At 34.7% G+C, this 24,570-nt stretch overlaps 1 protein-coding gene and 2 pseudogenes across 1 annotated transcript; 1 reads left to right on the forward strand and 2 right to left on the reverse strand.

Annotated features, from left to right (window-relative positions):
• Window positions 1-11,137: 11,137 nt before the first annotated feature.
• On the forward strand, window positions 11,138-12,323 carry LOC114384157 (annotated as a pseudogene).
• Window positions 12,324-14,834: 2,511 nt separating this feature from the next.
• Window positions 14,835-15,561, reverse strand: LOC114384562. The gene has a single exon (XM_028344263.1). It carries the CDS (start codon window positions 15,534-15,536, stop codon window positions 15,048-15,050), a length of 489 nt encoding a protein of 162 aa, XP_028200064.1. The 5' UTR covers window positions 15,537-15,561; the 3' UTR covers window positions 14,835-15,047.
• Window positions 15,562-16,788: 1,227 nt separating this feature from the next.
• LOC114384158 lies at window positions 16,789-24,452 on the reverse strand (annotated as a pseudogene).
• Between the last annotated feature and the right edge of the window lie 118 nt (window positions 24,453-24,570).

Genomic DNA, 24,570 nt, shown 5'->3' on the forward strand with positions numbered 1-24,570 from the left:
ACTAAATATTTGTTTAATGACTAGATCTCGACAACTAGGTAACAAACAAAAAGCACTAGGTGTCATTCAAGATGATGTTACCTGCATTCTATGTGACAAAGATCACACACGACACAACAGATAAATAATTTTATAAAACATTTACTTTAGTAATTAATTTCATGAAATAACCCATTTTGATAAATAAATAAATAAAAAGTCCAAATTTTTTGGTAGCTTCTTCACAATCTTTTAATTTAAGTCATTAAGATATTTTATAATTATTGTTGTTACATATTAATTCTTAAAATTATAAAATTATAAAAAAAAATCATATCTACAATTTTAAACATGAAGGTATAGCTAATTTTTTTTATTAAAAAAACAATGTATTAATGTAAGATTAGTATAATGTATAATTATACAAATAAAAAATTAAACATATAAATATAATTAAAGATATCATTGTTAATATTTTTTGTAATTAATTTTTATAACTCTATACTTTTAAAAGTTATTTCTAGTTTAAAATGTTAAATTTAAATTTTGTAGTTCAGGTAATAATATGTTTTGTTAATATTTTATAGGTTTGATGCATTTAATTTGGAAGGATTATCGAAGAAGGCAAGAAGCCATTACTGCTTGACTTCCATCCAAAACTAAGGATGACGTTAGGGTGTCTTTTTCTTAAAATAAAAAAGAAATGTAAATGAATGAAATCAATGGTACTCGCAAATTTATAAATAAATAAATATTAGGATAAAAAATGTGTTGATAATATTTTTATGAAAAAAATTATTTTAAATTTTTTAATTAATGATATTTTTTATCTTCCATGTTTTATAATTTATTTTTCTTTCTTATTTAATTTTATTTCTTAAAGCCAATGTTAATTAATAAAATTTTATTATAATGACATCTTTTTTATTTCCAAGAATATGAGAGTGAGAAATGAACATTTTTATGTTTGTTTGAAAGTTATGACAATATATTTCAAGTGGGTATATGATCTTTCCATAGAAATAAAAGTAATTGTCTACCATAACTACCCATTAACATTCCATTCTTCTACCTTTGTCTTTTACTTTTACTTTTTAATTAAACAAAATGCTAAATTACTAAATACTAACCAAACATGTTTGTGAAAAATAGCATTCCAATGTATAATATTTTTAGAAATGTGATTCATGAGAATACAAAATTATACGGTAAAACAAATGCCCTCTAAAATTATAAGTATATTAATTAAAAGAATTGGGTATTAAAAAAGTAAGAATTATATAAAAAGAGTAACTAACAAATATTGCACCAAATGATCAAAGGTGTGTTTGGAAATCTATTTGTTTATTAAAGGCTTCTAAATGGGAAAACATGGGTTGTTTTGAAGCCTTCTAAAATTGATAATGATTTTAGGTTTGTTTGGATATCTCTAACAAGTTATAGAGGTTGGCAGGCCTACCATTACCGGAATACATTAGAAGGTAGGTTGATTCGAAAAAAGACAAACACATCATTATCAATTTTTAACTAAACACATGGGCAAAAATAGGCAGTAATAAGCACTAAGGGAACAAAAGTCGTGCAAAATAATTAAATTAGATGTGCACAACTTTTGCTCTCATTTGATCTATGGCGTACCCTGCAAGTCCCTCAAGATATAATAGGAACCTTTTAGAGAGGACTGAAGCAACAAAAATAGGCAAATCAAAATTAACCTAGGAAAAAAGAAAAAGAGGAGAGGAAAAGTTTCAAAAAAAGAGTGAGCTTTGAATTCCAAAAATAAATTCAAATAAGCATGTCCCATAATAATTTATTAAATCACAATATAAAAAAATTGCAAGGCCCATTATCGCACACTTAGAGGGGAATTAGTGGATTTGGACTACAACAGTATCAGTGTGGCCTAGTCTCATGCATACTAAGGCCACACCTCTACTAGAACTGATATATAAACAAGCAAAACTGTTATGGAAGTGATGAAGAACAAGCAAGAACAGCAGCAGTAGATGCAACAGAACAGAAATGTCATACACCGATGTTGCAGTAAAATGAAAGAGAGAGAGAGATGAGAAAGAACGCACAGAATTACGTGGTTCACCTTTGATCAAGGCTACATCCACGGGAGGGAAAACAGAAAGCTATTTATTACTGATGCAGTTTACAAGTGGAAGCTTATTCCAAAAGAAATACAGGGCATCCTTGTCTTATATAAGCAGAGGACAAAACAGAAAAAATAACAGAATAAATATCCATATAGATTTAGGTCACAACCCAACAATTCACCACCTTGAACTAACATCCATATAAGACACAAACTGCACCCTCCAAAAACACATGATCTTAAACCCAACAACCTACATTGAACAAGCTTAAGCAGTTATTAAACTTGCTCTTTGGAACTGGCTTTGTAAACATATCAGCAGGATTGTGCAGAGTGCTGATCTTATGAACCTTAATTCTTCTTTCTTACCGAATGAAGTGATATCTAACATCTATATGCTTGGTTTTGTCATGATGAACCTGATCCTCGGCCAAGCATATAGCACTAAGGCTATCACAGTAGATGTTAGCATATTCTTGATTAATTCCGAGATCATTTATCAGACCTCTTAGCCAAATTCCTTCCTTTGCAGCTTCAGTAAGAGTCATATATTTAGCCTCAGTAGTTGAGAGGGCAACCGAAGGTTGAAGTGTTGCCTTCCAACTCACCAAGTAGCCACCAAGGGTGTAAGCATACCCTGTTAGGGACCTTCTCTTGACAAGATCAGCAGCAAAATCAGCATCAGAATAGCCAGTGAGACAGTAATCTAAGTTAGATCCATAGATCAACCCTACATCTGCAGTCCCTTTAAGATATCTGAAAATTCTCTTCACAGCCTTCCAATATTTCTTCTGGGGTTGGTTTAAGAACCTACTAACCATGCTAACAGCATAAGCAAGGTCAGGTCTGGTGCAGACCATGGTATACATGATACTGCCAACAACACTTGAGTATGAAACCTTTGACATATAGTCCTGATCGGCCTGAGCTTGAACCTTCATCACAGCAGACAACTTCTCTTTTTCTGAAAGGGGAGTGCTGATAGGTTTAGAATCAGCCATTCCAAACCTCACAAGTATCTTTTGAATGTAATCATTTTGAGACAAAAATAGCCATTTCTGAGTTCTGTCCCTATAGATCTCCATTCCTAAGATTTTCTTTGCAGCCCCTAGATCTTTCATATCAAATTCACCATTCAGGAGGATCTTCAGATTTTGTATATCACACATGCTTTTTTCTGAAATAAGCATGTCATCTACATAGAGTAGAAGATAGATCATTGATCCATCCCCCACCTTGTTGTGATAAACACAACAATCATAGAGACTTCTCTTGAATCCTTGGCTGGTGATAAAGCTGTCAAACCTCATGTACCATTGCCTTGGAGATTGTTTCAATCCATACAAGGACCTCTGCAGTTGAGAAACATACCTTTCTCTTACTTGAACTTCAAACCCTTCAGGTTGTTTCATTAGAATATTTTCTTCCAATCTTTCATGGAGAAAAGCAGTCTTGACATCAAGTTGTTCAAGTTCCAAGTCTTGGTTTGCCACAATAGCAAGCAGAACCCTGATGGATGTATGTCTAACCACAGGAGAAAAGATTTCGTTGAAATCTACTCCTTTTTTCTGGCTGAATCCCTTGGCAATTAACCTAGCCTTGTATCTTATCCCTTCCTTTTCTGAAAGACCAGGTTTCCTCTTGAATATCCACTTGCAACCTACCACTTGTCTTTCTTTAGGTAGTTCAACAAGTTTCCAGGTTTGATTCTTATATAAAGATTCCATTTCCTCTTTCATAGCTAACAACCAATTTTCAGCTTCAGGATGATTGATAGCTTCTTGGTAAGTGGCAGGTTCATTTGAATCTATTTCTTTTGCTGCATGTAATGCATAGGCAACCATGTCTTCAAAACCATATCTTTCAGGAGGTCTAGTGACCCTTTTTGGTCTCTGATTGATTCCATAATTGAGCTGTGGAAGATCAGGTTCAGCAGCCAAGCATTTGCATTGGAATCTTCTGATTTCTCACCTTCTTGAGGAACAGGAGATGTATTGAAATGAGCCCTTTTTTCTGATTCTTTGGTTATAGATTCTATATCCTTTTCTTGAGGAGAGTGGCAGCTCTGTGTTCCAGCAATTGGAACCTCAAGCTTAGGATGAAACAGATGTGATTCATCAAAAATTACATCTCTGCTGAGAAGAACTTTCTTTTCGAAGGGTGACCAGATCCTATAGCCTTTCACCCCATCACCATAACCCATGAATAGACCTTTTCTTGATCTAGGTACCAGCTTTCCTTCATTTACATGATAATAAGAATTGCAGCCAAATACTCTTAGATTTGAGTAGTTTTCTGTTTTGCCATTCCAGATTTCAATAGGAGTTTTAAGTCCTATAGCAGTAGAGGGTGTTCTATTGATTAGAAAACAAGTTGTATTGATAGCTTCTCCCCAAAAACTTCTATTGAGACCAACATTAGACAATAGACATTTTGTTCTTTCCAGGAGTGTTCTGTTCATTCGTTCAACAACTCCATTTTGCTGAGGAGTGTTCCTAATAGTAAGCTATCTAGCAATCCCTTCATCTCTGCAGAATTTGTTAAATTCTGTTGAGCAAAACTCCATTTTGCCTACCCTCGGGTCTAAACCTCTTCCTTCAACACAGTCTTTCTCACTTTGGTATACTTAGCTCATAACTCTCACTTAGGTTCAAGAAATTGCAACGGTTCCACTCTAAGGTTTGCTACCTGGTACTTACTGGGTACTAATTGAATAAGCAAAACAGACCACTTCTCACTTATGTAAACTTGTTCAACTTAGGGTAATCTTGACACATTTATACTCATGCCACTCTATAACTTTGCACTTAAAGTTGAGGTTTTGATTGTAGTTTACGATGTCTAACTCTATAACTAGGGCATTGGTCATACCAAGGATTTCCTACTCAAGCTCCAACAACTAAGCTAGTTCTAACGGTTGAAACTAAACTTACAACAAGATTGTTAAGAATTCTACCCATCTCTTCTACCTTGGATTTAACTCTAAAGATCCTCACAATGTATCAAACTAACGGTAATGTTTCCCAAAATATTATGGTGAACACCATGGTTACCTATTCTAAATCACAGGATAAGTCTTTTCATAAGTCTTTAGTTGTCAAGAAACATTGATCATTATTTGTCCTCCTACAAGCACTCCTCTAAACTTAAAAATTATTTCGAATATTTTACTACTCCAATAAGGACCTACGCGACTAAGATATCACTCAACGGTTTACAGTGACCGACTTTTCTATGAACTTATGGCTTACTCCTTACAAGGATCTCACCCGGAAACTTAAACTTACTTGAGTCATCTCCAACAAGAATTAAGGTTAATTCAAGGAATCCTAAAATAACTTTTTGGTTTGACTACTAGTTAAGGGAATTTTATCTTAATCTTAGGTTTCCTCTCATCTCAAAACAACTTCTTCCCAAGAAAGATTTAAAGTTATCTCTCACCTAAACGTGGCATACTCTAAGGGTTATCCTCATCTAACTAAAATGCATAACAAAACTCTTAGCACGAAACATGATTCCCAAGGGTCTATAACAACCTTAAGATAAACCCCATAATCCAACTTGACTAGAAATTCACTAGGCACTAATCATCGAAACCACTATAAAGGCTAACTCGGGGTGGGAGATCCCGACCATGCATCCCACGAACACACAAAGGCATTGATCTTGTCAAGACATGACCAGGTACACGTAAAAGGCCACAAAAGATACTAAGGTAGTCATCGGAGTATCCTCAGATTTTTTACATATTAAGGTAGAGAAAACTAAGATTTATCTCGCTAATCATACAACTAATATCAATAATCCTTTAGGTCACCTACCTTATGCAAGAACACTCACTCTTGAACCCTTCCATGCTTAGCAATTAACTCCTTACACTCTTCTTAAGGTTTCACACTAAACCTCTTAATTATCTTTCACAACTTTTCCAACTACTTTATGTTCTTAAACAACTCTATACCAAATATTTCTCAAGAACTACAGTTACAAGTTTTTATAGGTATTATGCCTACAAGATTCTCAATCTCGCACTTAGGTGGTAACTAAACACATCTTCAAGGAACACAGGTACACGACTTACTAAGTTTGACTTTCGTCTATGGGTAACAAGGATAATGCATACTCAAGTGTTTTCCTTCAAAACATCTTAACGTGATTAACAAGGGCGAAGTCTCTCTATTCGTAACAGAAGTAACACATGACAACAGATCGAGCAGTTTAACAAGACATGATTGGAAGATGAGCAACTAATAACAAGATGAACACTCGATTGATTATGAGACAATAATTTTTAAATCAAGAAGGACCACTCATTCAGAATTAACAACAAACATTTCAAATGAATTCTAGAAACGAAAACATGATCACAGTGTACACACATATGGGGACGTTAACAATCACTTGATTGTGTTAGAAACAACAGTAACCCAATTGTTTGATGTAGGCTCATAACACAAAGAATGAATTATACTCAAGCTTTCAAGTGTAATCAAATTACTTGACTTAAGTACGCAACACAAAGAATAGGTTGCACTAGAATTAGAAGGTACAATCAAAAGAGTATTCCTTATGAAATATAACTTGATATGAATCATCCAACTATAGAGTATTAGCATCACTAAGAACAAGAAATCACAACAACCATAATATCTATGCAATTAAGGTAGAACACCATACTACAACTTTATATACTTAGAATTATAAGGTTCCTATAACAAGTATATAACGTACATTTAAGAAGTAAGAGTTAAACAATTAATAAGGATGTATTAAGGAATCACAAGCTTCAATAACTACATTCACGACTACATACCAAATAAAGGGAGTTAAGTAGTCATGTGTTTACACATCAAGAAAGACACACTCATCCAAGATATATATATGGTCCAAAAGGTTCTTGCAACACTAATCCACGCATCAAAAGAGAAATAAGCTAACTAACAACATATACACAAGATGATAAAGGTTCATTAACACATTATCAATCAATATCAAGACTACTTGCATCACCCAATGGCTTGCCATAATGTCCAACCGCACTTTGCAAATTATAGAGATGGCCAGTCTCATAACTCATGACTCAACAGTGGATTCATGGTATAGCAGACATTAAGGATGCAAGGCATATACAAGCATTATTATTAAGTCTCATTTAATCATGTAGGAGAAAATACAAATAATAATTCAAGCATGCTCAACAAAAGTACTCATAAGTAACCACACAGAGTGCACATCAGAATATGATAAGCACATAACACACTGGCCGAAAGGTTCGACCTACTCTGATACCACTAAATGTGACATCCTCAACTCCTCACATAATTACTAATAAAGGAATAAAAATTCAAATATTGATTAAAAGTATTTTTAAAACATTTTTAAATACAAGCCTTTCAAAGGGGTAAAAGGCTCACATTCACTTTCTTCTACATCACATTCAAACTTGTCCAAATAAATAATAAAGTCATCTCGGCTCAAATAAGGTCATCTAAGCTTCATACAATTAATATAAAACCTATATTCTAATGTCACATCATATCAGAGCGTTGTGTTCCCGTGTGCTCTAGCATGAGATTCTTCATAGTCATTCACCTATTCATCTGCTCCCCCGAACACAAAGTTCAAGATCATCACAGGATCCAAACACAAACAACACACAAGGAGTGAGTTATCACATTCCTAACTAATGGAGAGAAACAAGATAACATGTAGGTATAAATATCATATAAACAAAATACAGCTTACTTAAGCATCACTCACGTTATTTCGCCACTTTGTCGCACAACATTACATCGCAACACTACACATTTAATTCATCTTCACAACATTCACGTACTCAAGGATCAAAACACAATATCATCAAGTCAATCAATATTGAACAATACACAAGCATTATGCAACATATACACTAAGACTCAATCCTATATGCAATGTGGTACCATGTCAGTGAAAAACCTCGTCGGGCGCCTAGGAGTACATGACAAGACAAACCACACACTAGCAAGTCAAGTCACTCTCACTAGGTAATATCATAGGGAGACCAGTTAGGGTCACAGTGTTTTGCGAGAATGCTCTAACCATATGGGATCAACATAGGCTTAAAGGAGCACTCAAACCGTGTGACCCCCAAGGCCTACACTCTGAAGAGTCCGTCAAGGCCTCTCCCTCCTGATTCAGGTCCAACCCAGAAAATATTTTAGCACACAAACTCTATCTATGAACTGTATAAAACACACGACTCCTTAATTATTCTTAAAATAATTTTAACCCGTCGCCCTTTAAGGGACTTATCATTAACTCGTCGCCCTTAAAGTGACTTAACATTAACTCGTCGCCCAAAAAGGGACTTAGCATCAACTCGTCGTCCTAAAAGGGACTTAGCATCAACTCGTCGCCTTAAAAGGGACTTAACATTAACTCGTCGCTCTAAAAGGGACTTAACATTAACTCGCCGCCCCAAAAGGGACTTAACATTAACTCATCGCCCTTAAAGGGACTTATGATCGTGTGATTGTACAATTCATAGTTCACAACTCAATGCACACAACACCTCAATGCACATATATATCTCAATCATATACATACTCAATTTATCACATACACTTAATCTCAATCACAATGGTAGAATCTCAATTTAACACGTTATCGCACCTCATGAATCATATATATTTTACCTATGAACTATGCATTACACACATTTACTCAATTGTTTTCAAAGTCATTTTAACCCGTCGGGTTCCCATAGTGGATCTCATCACAATACCCGTCGCCCTTAAAGGGTCTTATAATTGTGTGATTGCACAGTTCATAGCTCACAACTCAATACACACACATCAATATACATTTATTTCACCATTTATCACAGGTTCAATTTATCACATACTCGTAATTTGAATCACCATTTCATAATCTCAATATAATAATTTATATAAAAGGTTTGTCACAACATGGGCAATAAAACCCTTGAAATAATTCCATACAATTATATCAAAATCATGGGTCAAAACGCAAAAACATCAAGAACACACAAGTTTATTAATTAATTCTCATTAGAACATCAATTGGTACGTGGAACACAAAAATATTGTATTTATAATCATAAAGGAAAAATTATAATTCAATAAACATCCCAAGATAAACCCAAATTTAGTTCTCTAAGGATTCCTATACATGTTCATTCTAAACCCCTAATTGTGATAAACTCATCCCTTATCTCTAAGTGGACTCACGTGTCTTTTGACATCGATAGCGGCATCTCTAGCGGTTTCCTGAGATTTCTCCAGTTATTCATCCGACTGCTCCGATAGAATTCCCAAATGTCAGAGAGACGGAGAGGAGATTGAAGCCTCCACTTGTACTATCTTCATGCGATTTCTTTTCCCCCTCCACGAATATTATCTCCCAAATTCCAACGGTGAAAGTATGAGGAATTGAATTTAAAACCACATATCAAAATTTCATGAAAATCCAACGGTTATTGAAACCGGGATCGTAGTTTTACTGAGACCATTTTGGGTTTCTACGGGAAAAGAGAAAGCTACGGTGCGAAGGGTATTTCTCTTAGCTCTGACATGATTTTGCAATTCCCAACGGTAAGAATGCTCAGAATTGGGTTGCGAACGTGGTAGTCAAATTTCATGACGATCCAACGGTGAATAAGTCCGAGATCATCATTTTTTTGAGACAGGTTTTGTGGGCTACGAGAAAAAGAAAGAGTTTTGAGGAGGAGGAGAGGGAAAACGAAAATGAGGGAAAGAAGAGATATCATCAGTCTAAAAACTGACCTAGCATCGCTATTTATATCTAGGATACACACAACTTATTTTTTCTCTATTTATTTATTTTTTAATATTTTATAAAAAAAAACTCTATTTTATTCCCTATCAAATGAATAAATCAAATATTTTTTTTTTCTTTAAACCATTATTTCTCATTATTTATTTATTTATAAAAACATGATCATTCTTTTTAAAACTCTATTTATTTATAAGTAACAATTCTTTTTAAATTAGTTTACGAAAAATGGGATGTTACATCTTCATCCTCTATCTTAACATCTATATCTCTTAATTCCATCAAAATAGAATTTAATTCATCAAGATGATCCTTAAGAGATGTACCTTCTTTCATGTGTAAACCAAATAGACGCCTCTTCAAGAAGAGTTTGTTGCAGATTGACTTAGTCATATACAGCTTTTCCAACTTGAGCCATAAGCCACTTGCAGTTTCTTCATTTGCAACTTAATATAAAACTTCATTAGACAAGGAAAGCAAGATTAGTGAGTGAGCCTTTTCTTCTTGTTCTGCAAGTTCTTCAGTCTTTGAAACATAGGCCTTTTCTTTTGATTCAGAAGCCACTTCTTTCTTCACAGGTGCAGAAGCAACAGGAGCCCAAACACGTTGTTCCTTCAACAAAGCACGAATCTTGATGCGCCACAGATTGAAGCTGTTCTTTTCATTGAATTTCTCAATCCGGATTGTGTTTGACATGATTTCTCGAGTGTTCTTGATCACAAAGAAGCAACGAAAGAACCAGAAACAAGACTCCCACAGCTTGATCTTTGTATTCATACGAGAATCTTGAATTCCTTTGGTCGCAACTTGAGCTCTTGATACCAGTTTGTTATGGAAGTGATGAAGAACAAGCAAGAACAACAACAATAGATGCAGCAAAACAAAATGTCATACACCGATGTTGCAGCAAAATGCAAGAGAGAGAGAGAGATGAGAAAGAACGCACAGAATTACGTGGTTCACCTTTGATCCTACATCCACGGGAGGGAAAACAAAAAACTGTTTATTACTGATGCAGTATACAAGTGGAAGCTTATTCCAAAGAAATACAAGGCATCCTTGCCTTATATAAGCAGAGGACAAAACAGGAAAAATAACAGAATAAACTTTCATATAGATTTAGGTCACAGTCCAACAAAAACATAGTTCAACTAGGCAATATGAGATTGTCTTTTGGAATACCTTTAAAACTACAACACATCATCCATAGTATCAACCTCGACACTATGTTCAACACCTTCATGCTTTTTATTAGACCTTTTAATGTTCAACACCCATACCTCTAGTGCTTATTGTTCACACCGACCCCCTTTCCCGATTGCTGGATATGCAAATTGTGAAGACATGAAAGCTGCCAAGGAATTGTATGATGTCATGAATGACAAGAATGAAGTCACTTGGGTTGCAATGATAGCAGGTTATGGTAAGTTAGGTAACGTGAGGGAAGCCAGAAGAATATTTGATGGCATACCTGTGCTATAGGATGCATCATCTTGTGCAGCAATGCTTGTTTGTCATGCACAAAGTAGATACGCAAAGGAAGCTATTTACATGTATGAGAAAATGAGAGAAGCAAAGATCAAAATCACTGAGGTGGCAATGGTGGGTGCTATTTCAGCTTGTGCACAACTTAGGGACATTAGAATATCAAACACACTAACAGACCATCTTGAGGAGGGTTGCTGTGGTAAGTCCTTCTGCTATTAGTTGTTTGTTATTATTTGTCAATTCAATCCATTTAGGTAAAAATGTTTCACGCTAACCTTTATCCTTTAGCTTGATTGGAACCCATTGTTCTTTTATCTCAGATAGGACACAAATTGTTTCAACTGCATTGATCCATATGCACTCAAAATGTGGAAATATAGACTTAGCATTGAGGGAATTCAGTACAATGAGATACAGGGATGTGTATACTTACAGTGCAATGATAGCAGCCTTTGCTGAGCATGGGAAATCACAAAATGCAATAGACCTTTTCTTAAATATGCAAGAGGAAGGATTAAAGCCAAACCAGGTCACATTCATTGGTGTCCTCAATGCATGTGGCTCTTCAGGTCATATCGAAGAAGGTTGTAGGCTTTTTCGGATTATGACTGGAGTATTTGGTATTGAGCCCTTACCTGATCACTATACATGCATAGTTGATCTCCTTGGGAAGGCTGGGCAACTAGAAAGAGCATACGATCTAATAAAGCAGAATGCAACCAGTTCCATTGCAACAACCTGGGGTTCTTTATTGGCAGCTTGCAGGCTTTATGGTAATGTGGAGCTCGGTGAGATTGCAGCCAAACATCTCTTTGAGGTTGACCCTGAGGATTCTGGAAATTATGTGCTTCTGGCAAACATTTATGTGTCAAATGATAAATGGGAACGTGCACAAGAGGTTAAGAAGTTGATTAGTGAAAAGAGAATAAAAAAACCTTCAGGTTATAGTTCAATTCAGTGAGTGATCAAGAAGCAGTTTGATCGTCAATTTCAGCCAACGTATCCTCTTTCGATCATGTAATGATGTTCTCCTGTTCACTTGTGTGCTGGCCAACATTGTTGAAGGTTTTCAGTAATTGTGGTATGAGCTTTAAATTATGACTATTCTTATTTTGCTGTTTGCTGGTTCTTCTGCAAAAACTACAGATGAAACTTTGGGACAGAGGTTGTAATATCGTTTCTGTCTGCAATCTTTGTGAGCAGAATTTTGAAACCAGTGATCATCTCTTCTTTTGGTGCCCTTTTGCTGTGAAGATCTGGAATTGGCTGCAGCATCTGCTAAACAAATCCTTTGATTGTTCATCAATCCAAGGTATCCTTTCTTCGGCTGTTTTGGGATGGTCTCCTCAAATGAAAGATACTGTTTTGGCTGCGGTTATTTTTTCTGTCTGGATGATTTGGCACTGCAGAAACAGAAAACGTTTCCATAGCCGAGCCATCAAGTATCAAAGTGCAATAGCTCTTATTGTAGCTAAGGACAAAGTCACTGGCAACATGACTTCGGCCTACATGAACAACTCAATTTCAGAGTTCAGCATCAGTAGAGCTTTAGGAGTGGTTGGTTACCTGTAACATGTGAAATGGAGGGAGGAATTTTGGCTCACAATTCTGTTTGCAAGGAGGTACATGTGGCAGCAGATCCGCATAGCATAGGGGTCAGGAAAAGCACACGCACAAGGAGAGAGATATAAGGTTGCGAGGCTATACCCTTTGAGGCATGTGAAAGGTGTATTTTCTCTCTGATTTTCTTCTCCAATATTTCTCTGATTCCTTCTGCTCATCTTCTCTGTTGTCCATTTCTATAACCTTCTTGTACTTCATTCTCAGGTGATCGTCATTAGCTGAAATGGTGATCGTGGTTGCTGCTCTTTATCGTTAATTGTCTTTCCTTTTCTATCTGAGAACCTTGTGGCTGTTTCTTTTCAAATTTCCACTGTAATTGCTCTATTTCTGTTTCAATGCTACTATACTGTTTCATTACCCCAGGAAAGCTGTTCACATCATCCAGGTGAATTGGTTTCCTCCTTTGTATGGCTGGGTAAAATGTAACTCTGATGGCTCAGCCAAAGGTTCTCCCAGGGTAGCTGGCTGTTGTGGTATTTTTACTAATCATAGAGGGGATTTCTTAGGCGGTTTCTCTCAAAATTTGGGAATTCAAATTTCCTTTTATGCAGAGCTTATGGGGGTCATCTTAGCCAATGAAAAATGAGAAAGGTTGGAGGAGTCTGTGGTTAGAATCTGATTCTGTTAGTGGTTCAGTACTTCAAGAATATGAACTCTGTGCCTTGGTCCCTGCGAAATAGGTGGAGTAACTGTATAGCTTTAACTAAACAGATACGTTTTGTAGTTGGTCATATTTATAGAGAAGGCTACACTTGTGTAAATACCCTAGCCTCTCATGTACCTGCGAAATCACAATGTTTCTTTTTTTATTTATTTTAAGTGTTATGCGATCCAAATATCCACCTTCTTAACATACACACTCTTGTTGATATTTGATAAATTCATAAACAAGCCAATAGTAATATTACTGCTGCTTATTTATGTGAGCTTTACTAGTTATAGTTTCAATTTATTCACTGACTTGCAATATGATTTTGTCACATTTCTATTTAAAATCTTCATAGGTTTATCACCTGGAAGGTGGAATTCTAAAATATCTTGAGATTCCAGACTCAAGAGACAGAGAGCCTCTAGGAAGGAGAGTGCTTTGTTTTCGACAGAAGAGTCTCTGGGGAGCATGGTTTGGTGCCAGGAAATTTCAAGTCTCTGGGTGATGCTGACATGGAAGCTCCAGAATTTGAATATGGAGTCTCTTGTCCTAACTGTTTCACTGAAATCAGATGAAGAGAAGAAGAGAGCTCGAGCATGACAAAGACAATTTGAGAGATGGGGAATCATAGGTTGTCGCCGGCAAATTGGCAACCGGAAAGTACTAACAGGGAACCAAAGCAGCTTTCATGTTCTATTTATGTAGTCAGACAAAGAAGAATGAGAGAACATGTTTCATAGCTGTTTTAAACAAATGTTTTTGGCTTCCTCTTGTGTTCGGTGGGCAAGAAACTATAGATGTACGTTTGACTCTTAAATGTTATTTCTTGTCATACTCGTTTGGTGTCTAGTCTCTTGAGAAAGGTCACCACTTTTTGACATTCAATGAATGTGTATTGTAACTAAGAGGAATGCTGGAAATTTTGTTCTTTGATTATCTTTGATACTGTTAGAATAAAATGTTGAAAACCTACAAATGGAAATATATTGGCCAAAGTTATTTAAAGGAACTCACACCGAGTTTCACCTAATAATATGATATAGATTTTCTCTGATCCCTCCTCAAATGATATTCGAAAAATGGTATGGATAATGTCTCTAGTTATCTTTCTTGTATGTTGTAAACAATTTGCCTAATGCAAACTCTATTTTGTTTGTGGCATGATTCTATTTCAAGAAAGCTATATTCTTCATTTGATTATGAAGTCAACAAAATGTTTTGGATGTATAGGTTGGTTTCTCAACATTCAACAAGCAAATAAAGACGCAACATGTACAAGAGAGAGGATTCTGAGTACTATAATACTACTTGGTAATGCATCAAAAGATCCAAATTCTCTGATACAATTGCCCACTACTTGTTTATTTCAAAATACCAAGTATGGAGTCAAAATGAAACCAAAGCCACTGCCTTCTATTGTGAAGACTCTGGGAAAACATCATTGTTGAGTTGCTTGAGAGCTTGGAAAACTTGAGAACTTCTATCAAATATCTGAGCCCTTCGGTTGTAATCAGAAGGCTCTTTTCCCACATCTTCACCCATTATAGCTTCTCTTTCCAAACACTCCAACAGCTCCACAACCCCCTTTCTTTCTCCACACTTGTGCCTAAACGTTGCCATTCCACTCCTACCCTTTTCCTCATCTTCTTGTGGTTTCATGTCAGCTTCCAAATCCCATTTTGCACACCCCACCACAACAAAACCATTGTTATTCTTCTTCTTTTGTCGCTGCACAATACAAGAAGCATGGATCGGCCAAGAAATGTTGACCTTGAAGCTCAAACCTCTCACACTACTAGGAGAGACACGGGTTTGACAAGGAGAGGAAGGGTTATTGGATTTACTCATAGAAAGAGAAGTGGATAACATATGGAAATCAGCAACATACAAAGACCCTTTCATGTTTGAGGACTTTGGATGGATTATTATGTATGAATGTTAGTGTTGTGATGTTATATATATATATATATGAGGTTTGAGCAGAGTGATGGTGACCAACTTGTCCACGCATCAGTACCGTGATTAATGTGTACACGTGGCATCTTTCTAGCATAGTGACAGGGCTTTCGAGATCATTGGAGGATGTCCTCGGGAACTAAGAAAGAGGGCACGTTTTAAAAAGAGTGATGGATATCTACCACACAAATCTGGTTGTGAAAAGTGTGATGATTTTTCTGCCCAAATTATTTATAACTATTTTTTTAAGTGGGAGTGTTTAAAAAATAAATAAATAATTAAATTTGTTTTGGTATTTTTTTAAGTGGGAGTGTTTAAAAAATAAATAAATAATTAAATTTGTTTTGGTGTGAGATGCTGATAAATTTGTTTTTAAAAGTTAAAATATATAAATTTAATTTCTGAATGTACAAAGATATAATAAATTAATCATATAAATAATTTAATGATAAATTGATCTTTATTTTATAATTTAATGTTAAATTAATTTTAAAAATATAATTTATTGATAAATTCTTGAACACAATAACTTAATGATAAAATATCTTAAATATTTGACACCAAGATTAATCTATTGCACTTTTTATACATTGTAAATCATAATATGCTTTAAATTAAATTAAAAAAAAACTAGTTATCTATTTTAAACAAGATTACTTCGAATAACCTTTTTATTTTTTTATCTTTAAAGGGTAATAGTTGGTTAATTGAATAATTTATTATTTTTATTACAATTTGGTTCAATAGTTATTAAATTTATAGTTAACAATATAAAAAAGTATATGGTTCAGTTTGTGAATTAGTTAATAGCATTATACATTATGCTCAGCCCTAATAAAAATAGGAATATCATTACGTTGAATGCATATCTACCTTTGTAAAACAGGTGCACAATCCCAACCATAAGATTTAAGACAATTTTATCATAAATATATTTATGAAAAAGATTAAAAAAAGGGAACATTGGAATTTGATGGAGGAACTACACCTTCTGTAGTTAACAGTTAACTTTTAACTGCTATGGATTTTTTTTTTTCATTGTTTGATTAAAATGGTCTGAAGTGTCAGCCATTATACCGTGTAAAAGGTTCACAAATAGAGACAGAGAGTAACATAGCTCACCTAAAAGGATTAATATATATATATATATATATATATATATATATATATATATATTATACAGATCTCTACTCAAAGCTGAAAACTAAAATAAATCTAACTATATGTACAAGAATAAATAAATTTATGGATATTAGACCATAGAATTTTGGTTACAAGAATCTATGGTTGAAAGGTTATTGCATTGCATCTCCTCTTGCCTCTTGAAATTACTGCAATTGTGTTTAGTGGAATCTTTGAAATGCAATGCAAACCCATCTATTGAACTAAGAGAAGTAAGCAAAATCATGTCCTTTGTTCATTAAGTCTCCTCTCAGCAGCTATAGCAGTGGCCACTGATGGTGGCAAGTGTCTAAGATTCGTGTTTGTGTTATGATTTTCATCACTTTCTGGCATTGTTAGTGGTGCTCTAGACAGTAAGGCTTCCACATCCTTCAGGGTTAAAACAGGTTGATCTTGATTTTTAGTGTTGCCACTGATGAATGAATGATTGCTCCTGCTTCTGTTCAATTTATATATACTCTCTTCAACCGTGTCTTTTACCTATAACACAAGCAAGAACAAGATTATAAGAACGGACTACTGAATTCATAAGCGCTCACCCAAATATCACAATTCAAGTAATGCAGATGATACATGGGATAGAAGATGCAATGAAGCCTAACCCAAGGCAAACAGACAGGGAAGATTTTGTCTATCCTGTAAAAACAAATTGTAATAAAAGCTGGGATATAATCCCACCAGGAAAACCCATCTATACTAGTACCGTAAGTGGCTAACCTATCTCCAGTTATTTCCCTCACAGTAGATGTGACCAACAAGGAAATTCATATAATCAGTTTCGAAATTCCAAAGGCTGGTACTTTAAGATGAACTAAGAATTGAATTTAAGATTTTTGAACAATGAAACTCACAAATATTAAATCCGTAGTCTTCTCTCATCTGCAAGTTGTTGGATGGATAGTGGATAGAGAGTGACTTTTGAAAACAATGATCTTCATGGGTGTTTCGAAAACTATTAACTAAAATTTAATTTTTACTGAACGACAGGATGGAAAAGGTGTTTTTAATAAAACAAGACCCTTTGAAAATCTTCAAAGGCCATGGCAAACAGTCTCTAAAGAATGCTCTACAGCTCATTTAAGCAAATAAAATGATAGTATTTACAATTGAGTTGGCACACATGACAGAGAGAGAGAGAGAGATAAAATGCTCACTTAATATACACTACTGCCTGCTAGGAAACTTACAATGAAACGATGAATGAGGGTCTTATTTTTTTGTCCAATCCGATGTACACGACTGATTGCTAGTGCTTCAGCAGCTGGATTGAGTAACGGCTCTACAAGGACCACATGCTGTGCTTCCAAAAGATTGAGTCCATTGGCTCCATGTTGAATTAAAAGCAACAACACCTGAATAGATTTTGGTGTTGACCCTTCACATCCTTTTGTGCCATTTTGTTTTCCTCTAAATTGACTGATGGCAACATGTGCTTTTCTGATCTCACAAATTCATAACTAAAATAGCATCAGTATAATGAAGTTGAAATTGGCAAATTGTCTAAAATGTTGATGAATCATTCTTCTTAACTGACACAAAAACCTACATGGTTTCATAAGAAATTTTTAACGAAGTGTGATGAGTGACGAGTAATCTGTGATTTTGAAATGAGAGATTGGACTTGGCATATATTAACAAAGGGTAATACCAATGAATTTGTTAAATCCCACAAAATATGCTAAATTAGGGATTCAAAATTTTAAATGCCATATCATGGTCTAAATGTAATGTTGGATGCCACGTTATACTCACATCATTACTTGGGTGATTAATGGAAACAGACAGGGGGATCAAATTGATTCAAATTATTAACTTGAGAGACCAAAGTGAAAAAAGGTAAAAAATTAGGAATATATTGATAAAGAAATTAAATGTGTTGGAGCACAATAGGATCGTAGTCATAATTTTTTCTTTGCCTAGTCAGTATCTTTTTCTTTTCTTTTTCCAAATGAATGTCTAGTAGTCCAGTATAAATACACAAACAAATGGAGAAATAGTAACGGCATAGATTATCATACCTGCCTCCCTTCATCCGAAAGAAGGTAATGTTATTGGCAGCAAAGGCATGCTCCAATACATCAAGTACATCATTCCAACTTGAAAATACAAGAACTTTTGCTCTATGATCATTAGCCTTTACCCACAGGATTCTTCTTGTGACTGCTTCAATCTACAAAACACCCAAATAAAGAAAAAAGATGAGGATTGAGGAATACAAGAGTTACGATCAAATAAGCCAAAGCATGTCTTATTTGCTGAAACAAGAAAATTACAATGTGACATGTGAGATGGAGCAACAATATATTATGAGCAATGTTAGACATTTATAATGGTTATTAAATTTTGAAAAATCTTAAAAGTCTTCTTTTGTAAATAATCTTAAAAAGGTTTGCAGACAAACATTGAAATAGTTTTCAGACACCATACAAGGTTTTGTTATTGAATTACAAGTAAAATCTTCAGCAAGGCAGTAAAAAATAAAGTAAAAACCAATGCCAGTTCAGAATTAAGACAACAAAGTGTATCCCAGGGTAGTGGCATGCATACATGTAGAAAAGAAGTATGCTCATTTATCTTGAGGGTATCAAACTATCAATAGAATTTAAGTTGTTGTATAGAAAGAAACCTTGGTTCCATATGAGCCTTAAACACTAATGGATGCTTCAAATTTTTCACTACTGTCAATTCTATGCAGCACTGAAGGATTGGAAGATTCGTTCCGTGCATCAACACAATGTTTCCAAAATCAGTATGCTGTCGACATGTAGGGCACATCACCCAATAATGAAGTTTGTTATTTTGAAGTCTTTTCTCAGTCATAGCAAATAAACCTGTACAAATAGATGCATGGTTATTTTTCATATGATATTTATTTCAAAATCAATAAATGCTTAACCACATTTCTGTTGAACACAGATGAGAGTAACAATAGAAGAGCACACACTACACATACTGATACTATTTGCTTTATTTCATGTTTTATGCCGACATGGAGAAATGCATATGATCAATGCTAATTCAATATCCCAGTATTTTTTAGAAATTCAAAAATGACAAAGGAACATAAAATATTTTCTATACAATACAGCAGCAACTATATGTCTGGTAACACAGACTGAAGTACATATAGGACTCAAAACAACTTATCGAGGACTAACTCTTAAAATCTTAAGCTTTTACATAATGACATTTGAATGGCTTCATTACATCTCTAACATGCCCTTTCAAACATAACCACCCTCTAATTTGAGCTTGACTCGTATTTACCATGTAAAGTACAACGTTTTATTTAGAAAAATGAACAAGGATCAAACTCTACATTACTTGATCAAGATTCTCTAAAACCATGTCAAGAACCAACTCTCCTAAAAGCTTAAGTTGCTAGGTGAAGACAAATGACTTTTATTAAATCTATAACACAACTAAAGAATGATAATATAAAGTGTCCTCATATAATTCTTACATTTACAGCATGTAACGTGCCCACATTGAAAAACCATTTTCTGTTTGCCTAGCTTTTCTTGGCAAATTGGGCATGTTTCATCATCAGTCTTAGATAAAAGTGCACCCTTCTCTTCTGTAGAGTTTGACATTGCAGTTGTCTCTCGTGTGAATGAAGAACTATTTGGACTTTCGAATTGCAGTTTTTGCTTAGATTGAACCAAACCCTGAAAAATGGTTCACCTTAGGTTAGGTATCCAAATCAGAAGAGAACATATCATAGATTCCACAGAATCTTAGTGAGGAAACTCAGTTAAATTTAATAATAACATGTTTATATTTTAGTTGGATTGGCAAATGACAATCACCTAGGAAGGAAAAAACTGCAGGTGGATCATGAACTTAAACTAGGTATTTTTTGCTTTGCTTCCCAAAACAATAAAATGAAAAAGAAAATACCTTGAAAAAACCTAAATAATTAATTCTTCCAATCTATCCAATTTTACTCAAAATAATATATGAAATTGGATGATATCCCCCTCCCCCTCCCCTCAAAAAAATTGAAGCTAAAGCTTGGCCACAGGAATTATTAATGCAGAACAAGCCACATGAATTACTGTCAAGAATCAATTCTCAAATGGTTTTATATCTCCAACATGTTACACATCCCCTAATGCAAGAGCCCTACGAAACTGAAACATGGACAAAAAACAAGCCCACCCAGTGCTGAAATTTTTAAATTAATTACGAAGAATGAGGACAATAAGGATTCAACTAACCACTTCGTCATAAAACCTCTACCTCTCCTAAAATAGTTATATAGAGGCCCATGAGTGATTTTATACCTCTCAATTATTAGTGTATATATTCCGTTATTGAAGATTTCAGTTACAATCCAATCCCCGTCCCCCATCAACTTCAGCAAACTTAACAGCCATCAGTAATTGTTCAATGGTGACCAATTTTGAATTTGATTATTTAGAAATTTAACAAATATATATAAAGAGAAAACAATTTCAATATATACAGATTTCGAAGGGTTATTTCTTTATACCTTTAAGTAGCGGAGTTTTCCTTTTATCTGTGACAACATGGTCAATGACATAAACTTATCATGGGAAAAGTTTGAGCTAGCTGCAGCTAATTCATTTTCACCTAAATCATCAAGAGATTTATCATCTTCATTTTCCCTTGGGTGCAAACGGGAAACTGCCATCTTTATTTCATCGTGTGCACGCAGATACTGAGCTTGAGCTAATGCCAAAGACCTTGTGTGGCCAAACTGCTTTCGCATCCCCTTACAATTCAACAACATAGGATCAGAATCAAGTCAATCAAAATAGTTAATACAGATAATTTTAGCTTTTAAAAGGATTCCAAAGCACAAAAACCTATCCTGAAAAAGTTTACTTGTTTTTTGGGAGGAGAGAAGGTTAATATTGAAAAACTAAACACTCTAGATTAATACCTCCTAGAGGAATACCATCCATAGAAAATAGTTCATCAGGCTATACCTCAAAAACATGTAAATGCTTGGTGGCAGCTGAGACACTGTCTCTTCCTAATCGAGACTTGCAGTAGTTTAAAACTCCAAGAATTAGCTCCAACTCAGATGCTGATTTTGAAACCTAAAAAACTCAACATAATCAATTTGGAAGATTAAAAAACACATACCACACGTTTTAAATACTTGCCAAATTTTCTTAAATGAAAAATGAGTCTATCATCATTGATGGTCAGCCTCCAAATCTATTTGCCTTAGGGTGCATTTAATACAACAATAGTGAGGAACATTGGAAAGAGAGTGCAATTTAATACAATTCACAAGAATTGAGAAATTCAGGAGTCTTTTTTTACATTTTCATTTCAATTTTTGGCATATTACAATTCCAGACTCTGTTTCAATAGACTCTGAATCTTTTATATCAATAAAAGAGTAGTATTATCTTTACAGAAAACCAAGACAGAGAGGAGGTATAATCAATTTGCACTTGTCTATGATCTAGAGCAAAAGTCAATCAAATGAAGTAACTAACCACAACTCTTTGTCCAACATTCCTTTTCTTTGATTCTTCATGACTGATATCAGATACTGTAGAACTGTGACTAGATTGTGATAGCTTTGAGAGGAAATGATTCAATGCAAAGTTTTTCTTCTGAAAATCCACTGCCTCCTCAGCAGATGAAATTATCCTTCCACGTTCATTCTTAAGAACAAAGAGTCTTGCTTCATAATCCTGAGGAAAAAATAAACCATGAGACCATATTACATTCATTAGATACAGGATGAATAAAACTGACATAAATTCAGTGGTAAACCTGAAACAAAATATCTAGTTCACACAAAGCACACGGACCATCACAATTAGGCTGACAATTTCGACATTTACCCACACATTCAATATTTTCTTCATTTGGTTTTTCCATTGTCTGATCAATTTCTAGCAGTTGATCTAGGAGCGTTTTTCTAGAGGCCTCTAACTGATCCAAACCTGTCTGAATTTGATACTTCAAAGAGCTTATGCTTCGGAAACTGGATTAGAAGTTACACACATTAGCAATAGTGCATGTCATAGTCAATTTACTACTAGCTATTTATCAAAATCTATTAGCAAATAATTTGAAATCCTATAGCTCAATAGCAGATTCCTCCCAAACCATGTATTAGAGGTTTAAAATCATTCATAAACTTTCACTGATAGCTTAATCTATTAAGTATTGATCTTTGACCCAGAAGTTCGATCATTGCTGCACCCACTCTAAATAATTAAGTTGAATTTCAGCACAAGCTAAAATGTGTTTTTGCATTCTATATTAATCTGTAAATGTACTTTTTGCCTAACAACTTTAGCAATCAGAAAAATTGGTCATTGACACCATATAATTGAAAATGACCAGTAGTAACTTAATACCTACCTATATACTAGAACATTGCTCATAACAAGATATGGTATGTTGTTGATGTCAGTTCTAACTGGATTACATTGTTCAGCAACTTTTTTTATGGAGATCCTGCATATTCGATCAAGCATAACTTGGAAAGTTAAGGATATGGATTATGACAATTGCAGTACTTAACAATTGTGTTACACAACCAAAGCATCACCGACCGAGAAGCTACTCTTGATGACTTTGAATTGTTTGAAGTTCCTGAAATGGCTTCTTCAATCTTCCTAATCAACTCAGTGGAGAAATCTTTGTTCTGCTCAGCATGATGGAGTGCTTCTAACCACCAAAATGTATTTTGATCTGTTCTGCTGTCATGATATGCATTACAGACCTACCAAAAGTAAAAATGTCATTTACAGAAAATAGAACTGGGAGGGGGAGGGAGGGATACTACAACAACCAAGCCTTATCCCAATATATAAGGAATATAATAAAAAGGAAATATCATCAAAGCAAGAAAAAACCCTGAATAGACTCATCTCTTCATAATTTTAAAATAATAAAATATCTCAACATAGTCTGGTATTACTATGGTATCAAATGTAATTAATTAAATTAAATAACATCAAGATTGCTTATCCTCAAAATGAAACAAGATCAGTGACATACTTTCTTTTTTTGGCCTGTATAAGCAACAGATCTTGCATTCTTTCCTTTTTTTAACTATGCAAACAGAAGGCAGGCACAAGTACAGTGATTAATTTTGTATGAAATTGAACTGAGTGAACCAAGGTGAATGAAGGTTAGTCTTTGATAGGAATCAACTTCCTATCTAAAAAGAGGGAGATCTGTATTGATTATTTGATTTTGGAAAAAAGAAATTATTACAGAAATACCGGACTAAGAAAACTGAAAGGAATTCCCCTTATATCCTCCCCATATCTTCTCTCTTTAACTAATTCTTAGCTTAGCCTAAGATCTACGTGTGTAAAAGGACAGTCCTGAGTCTGTATACCAGCATCACTATGTCTATCAGTCTTTACAATAGAATGTCAGTTGTTAGAAGAATCTCGTAAAAAGGTGTTAGGTTGTGCCATTCAAATGAGTCACTTAAATGGTCATAGAAATGGTAGCTGGGGCTTAAATGAATGTGGACAAACTGTGTATTAGGAATCAATGTAGTATGAAATAGTTTGGTTATATCCAATTTTGGGTATTTATGATACAACATAAAGAAGGATGGGGAGCAGCTGGGGGTTGTCGACAAACCTGAGGGGGAAGCAAAGGAACACAAAAGGGGAAATCCAGAAATTGACAGTGTAGGTGCCATGGAGGGGAGTTTCATTTCAGTGGGAAAAGTGGCACGTGAATGCCAGCTGGAAACTGAAGTGGGATGTAATGGGCTTGGAGTTTCTACCCACACCCCACTGCTAATAAGCCCATGTGCGGAAACAGCCCACAAAAAATA

Source organism: Glycine soja, chromosome 14 (assembly GCF_004193775.1).
Source record: "Glycine soja cultivar W05 chromosome 14, ASM419377v2, whole genome shotgun sequence".
NCBI classification, from domain to species: Eukaryota; Viridiplantae; Streptophyta; class Magnoliopsida; order Fabales; family Fabaceae; genus Glycine; species Glycine soja.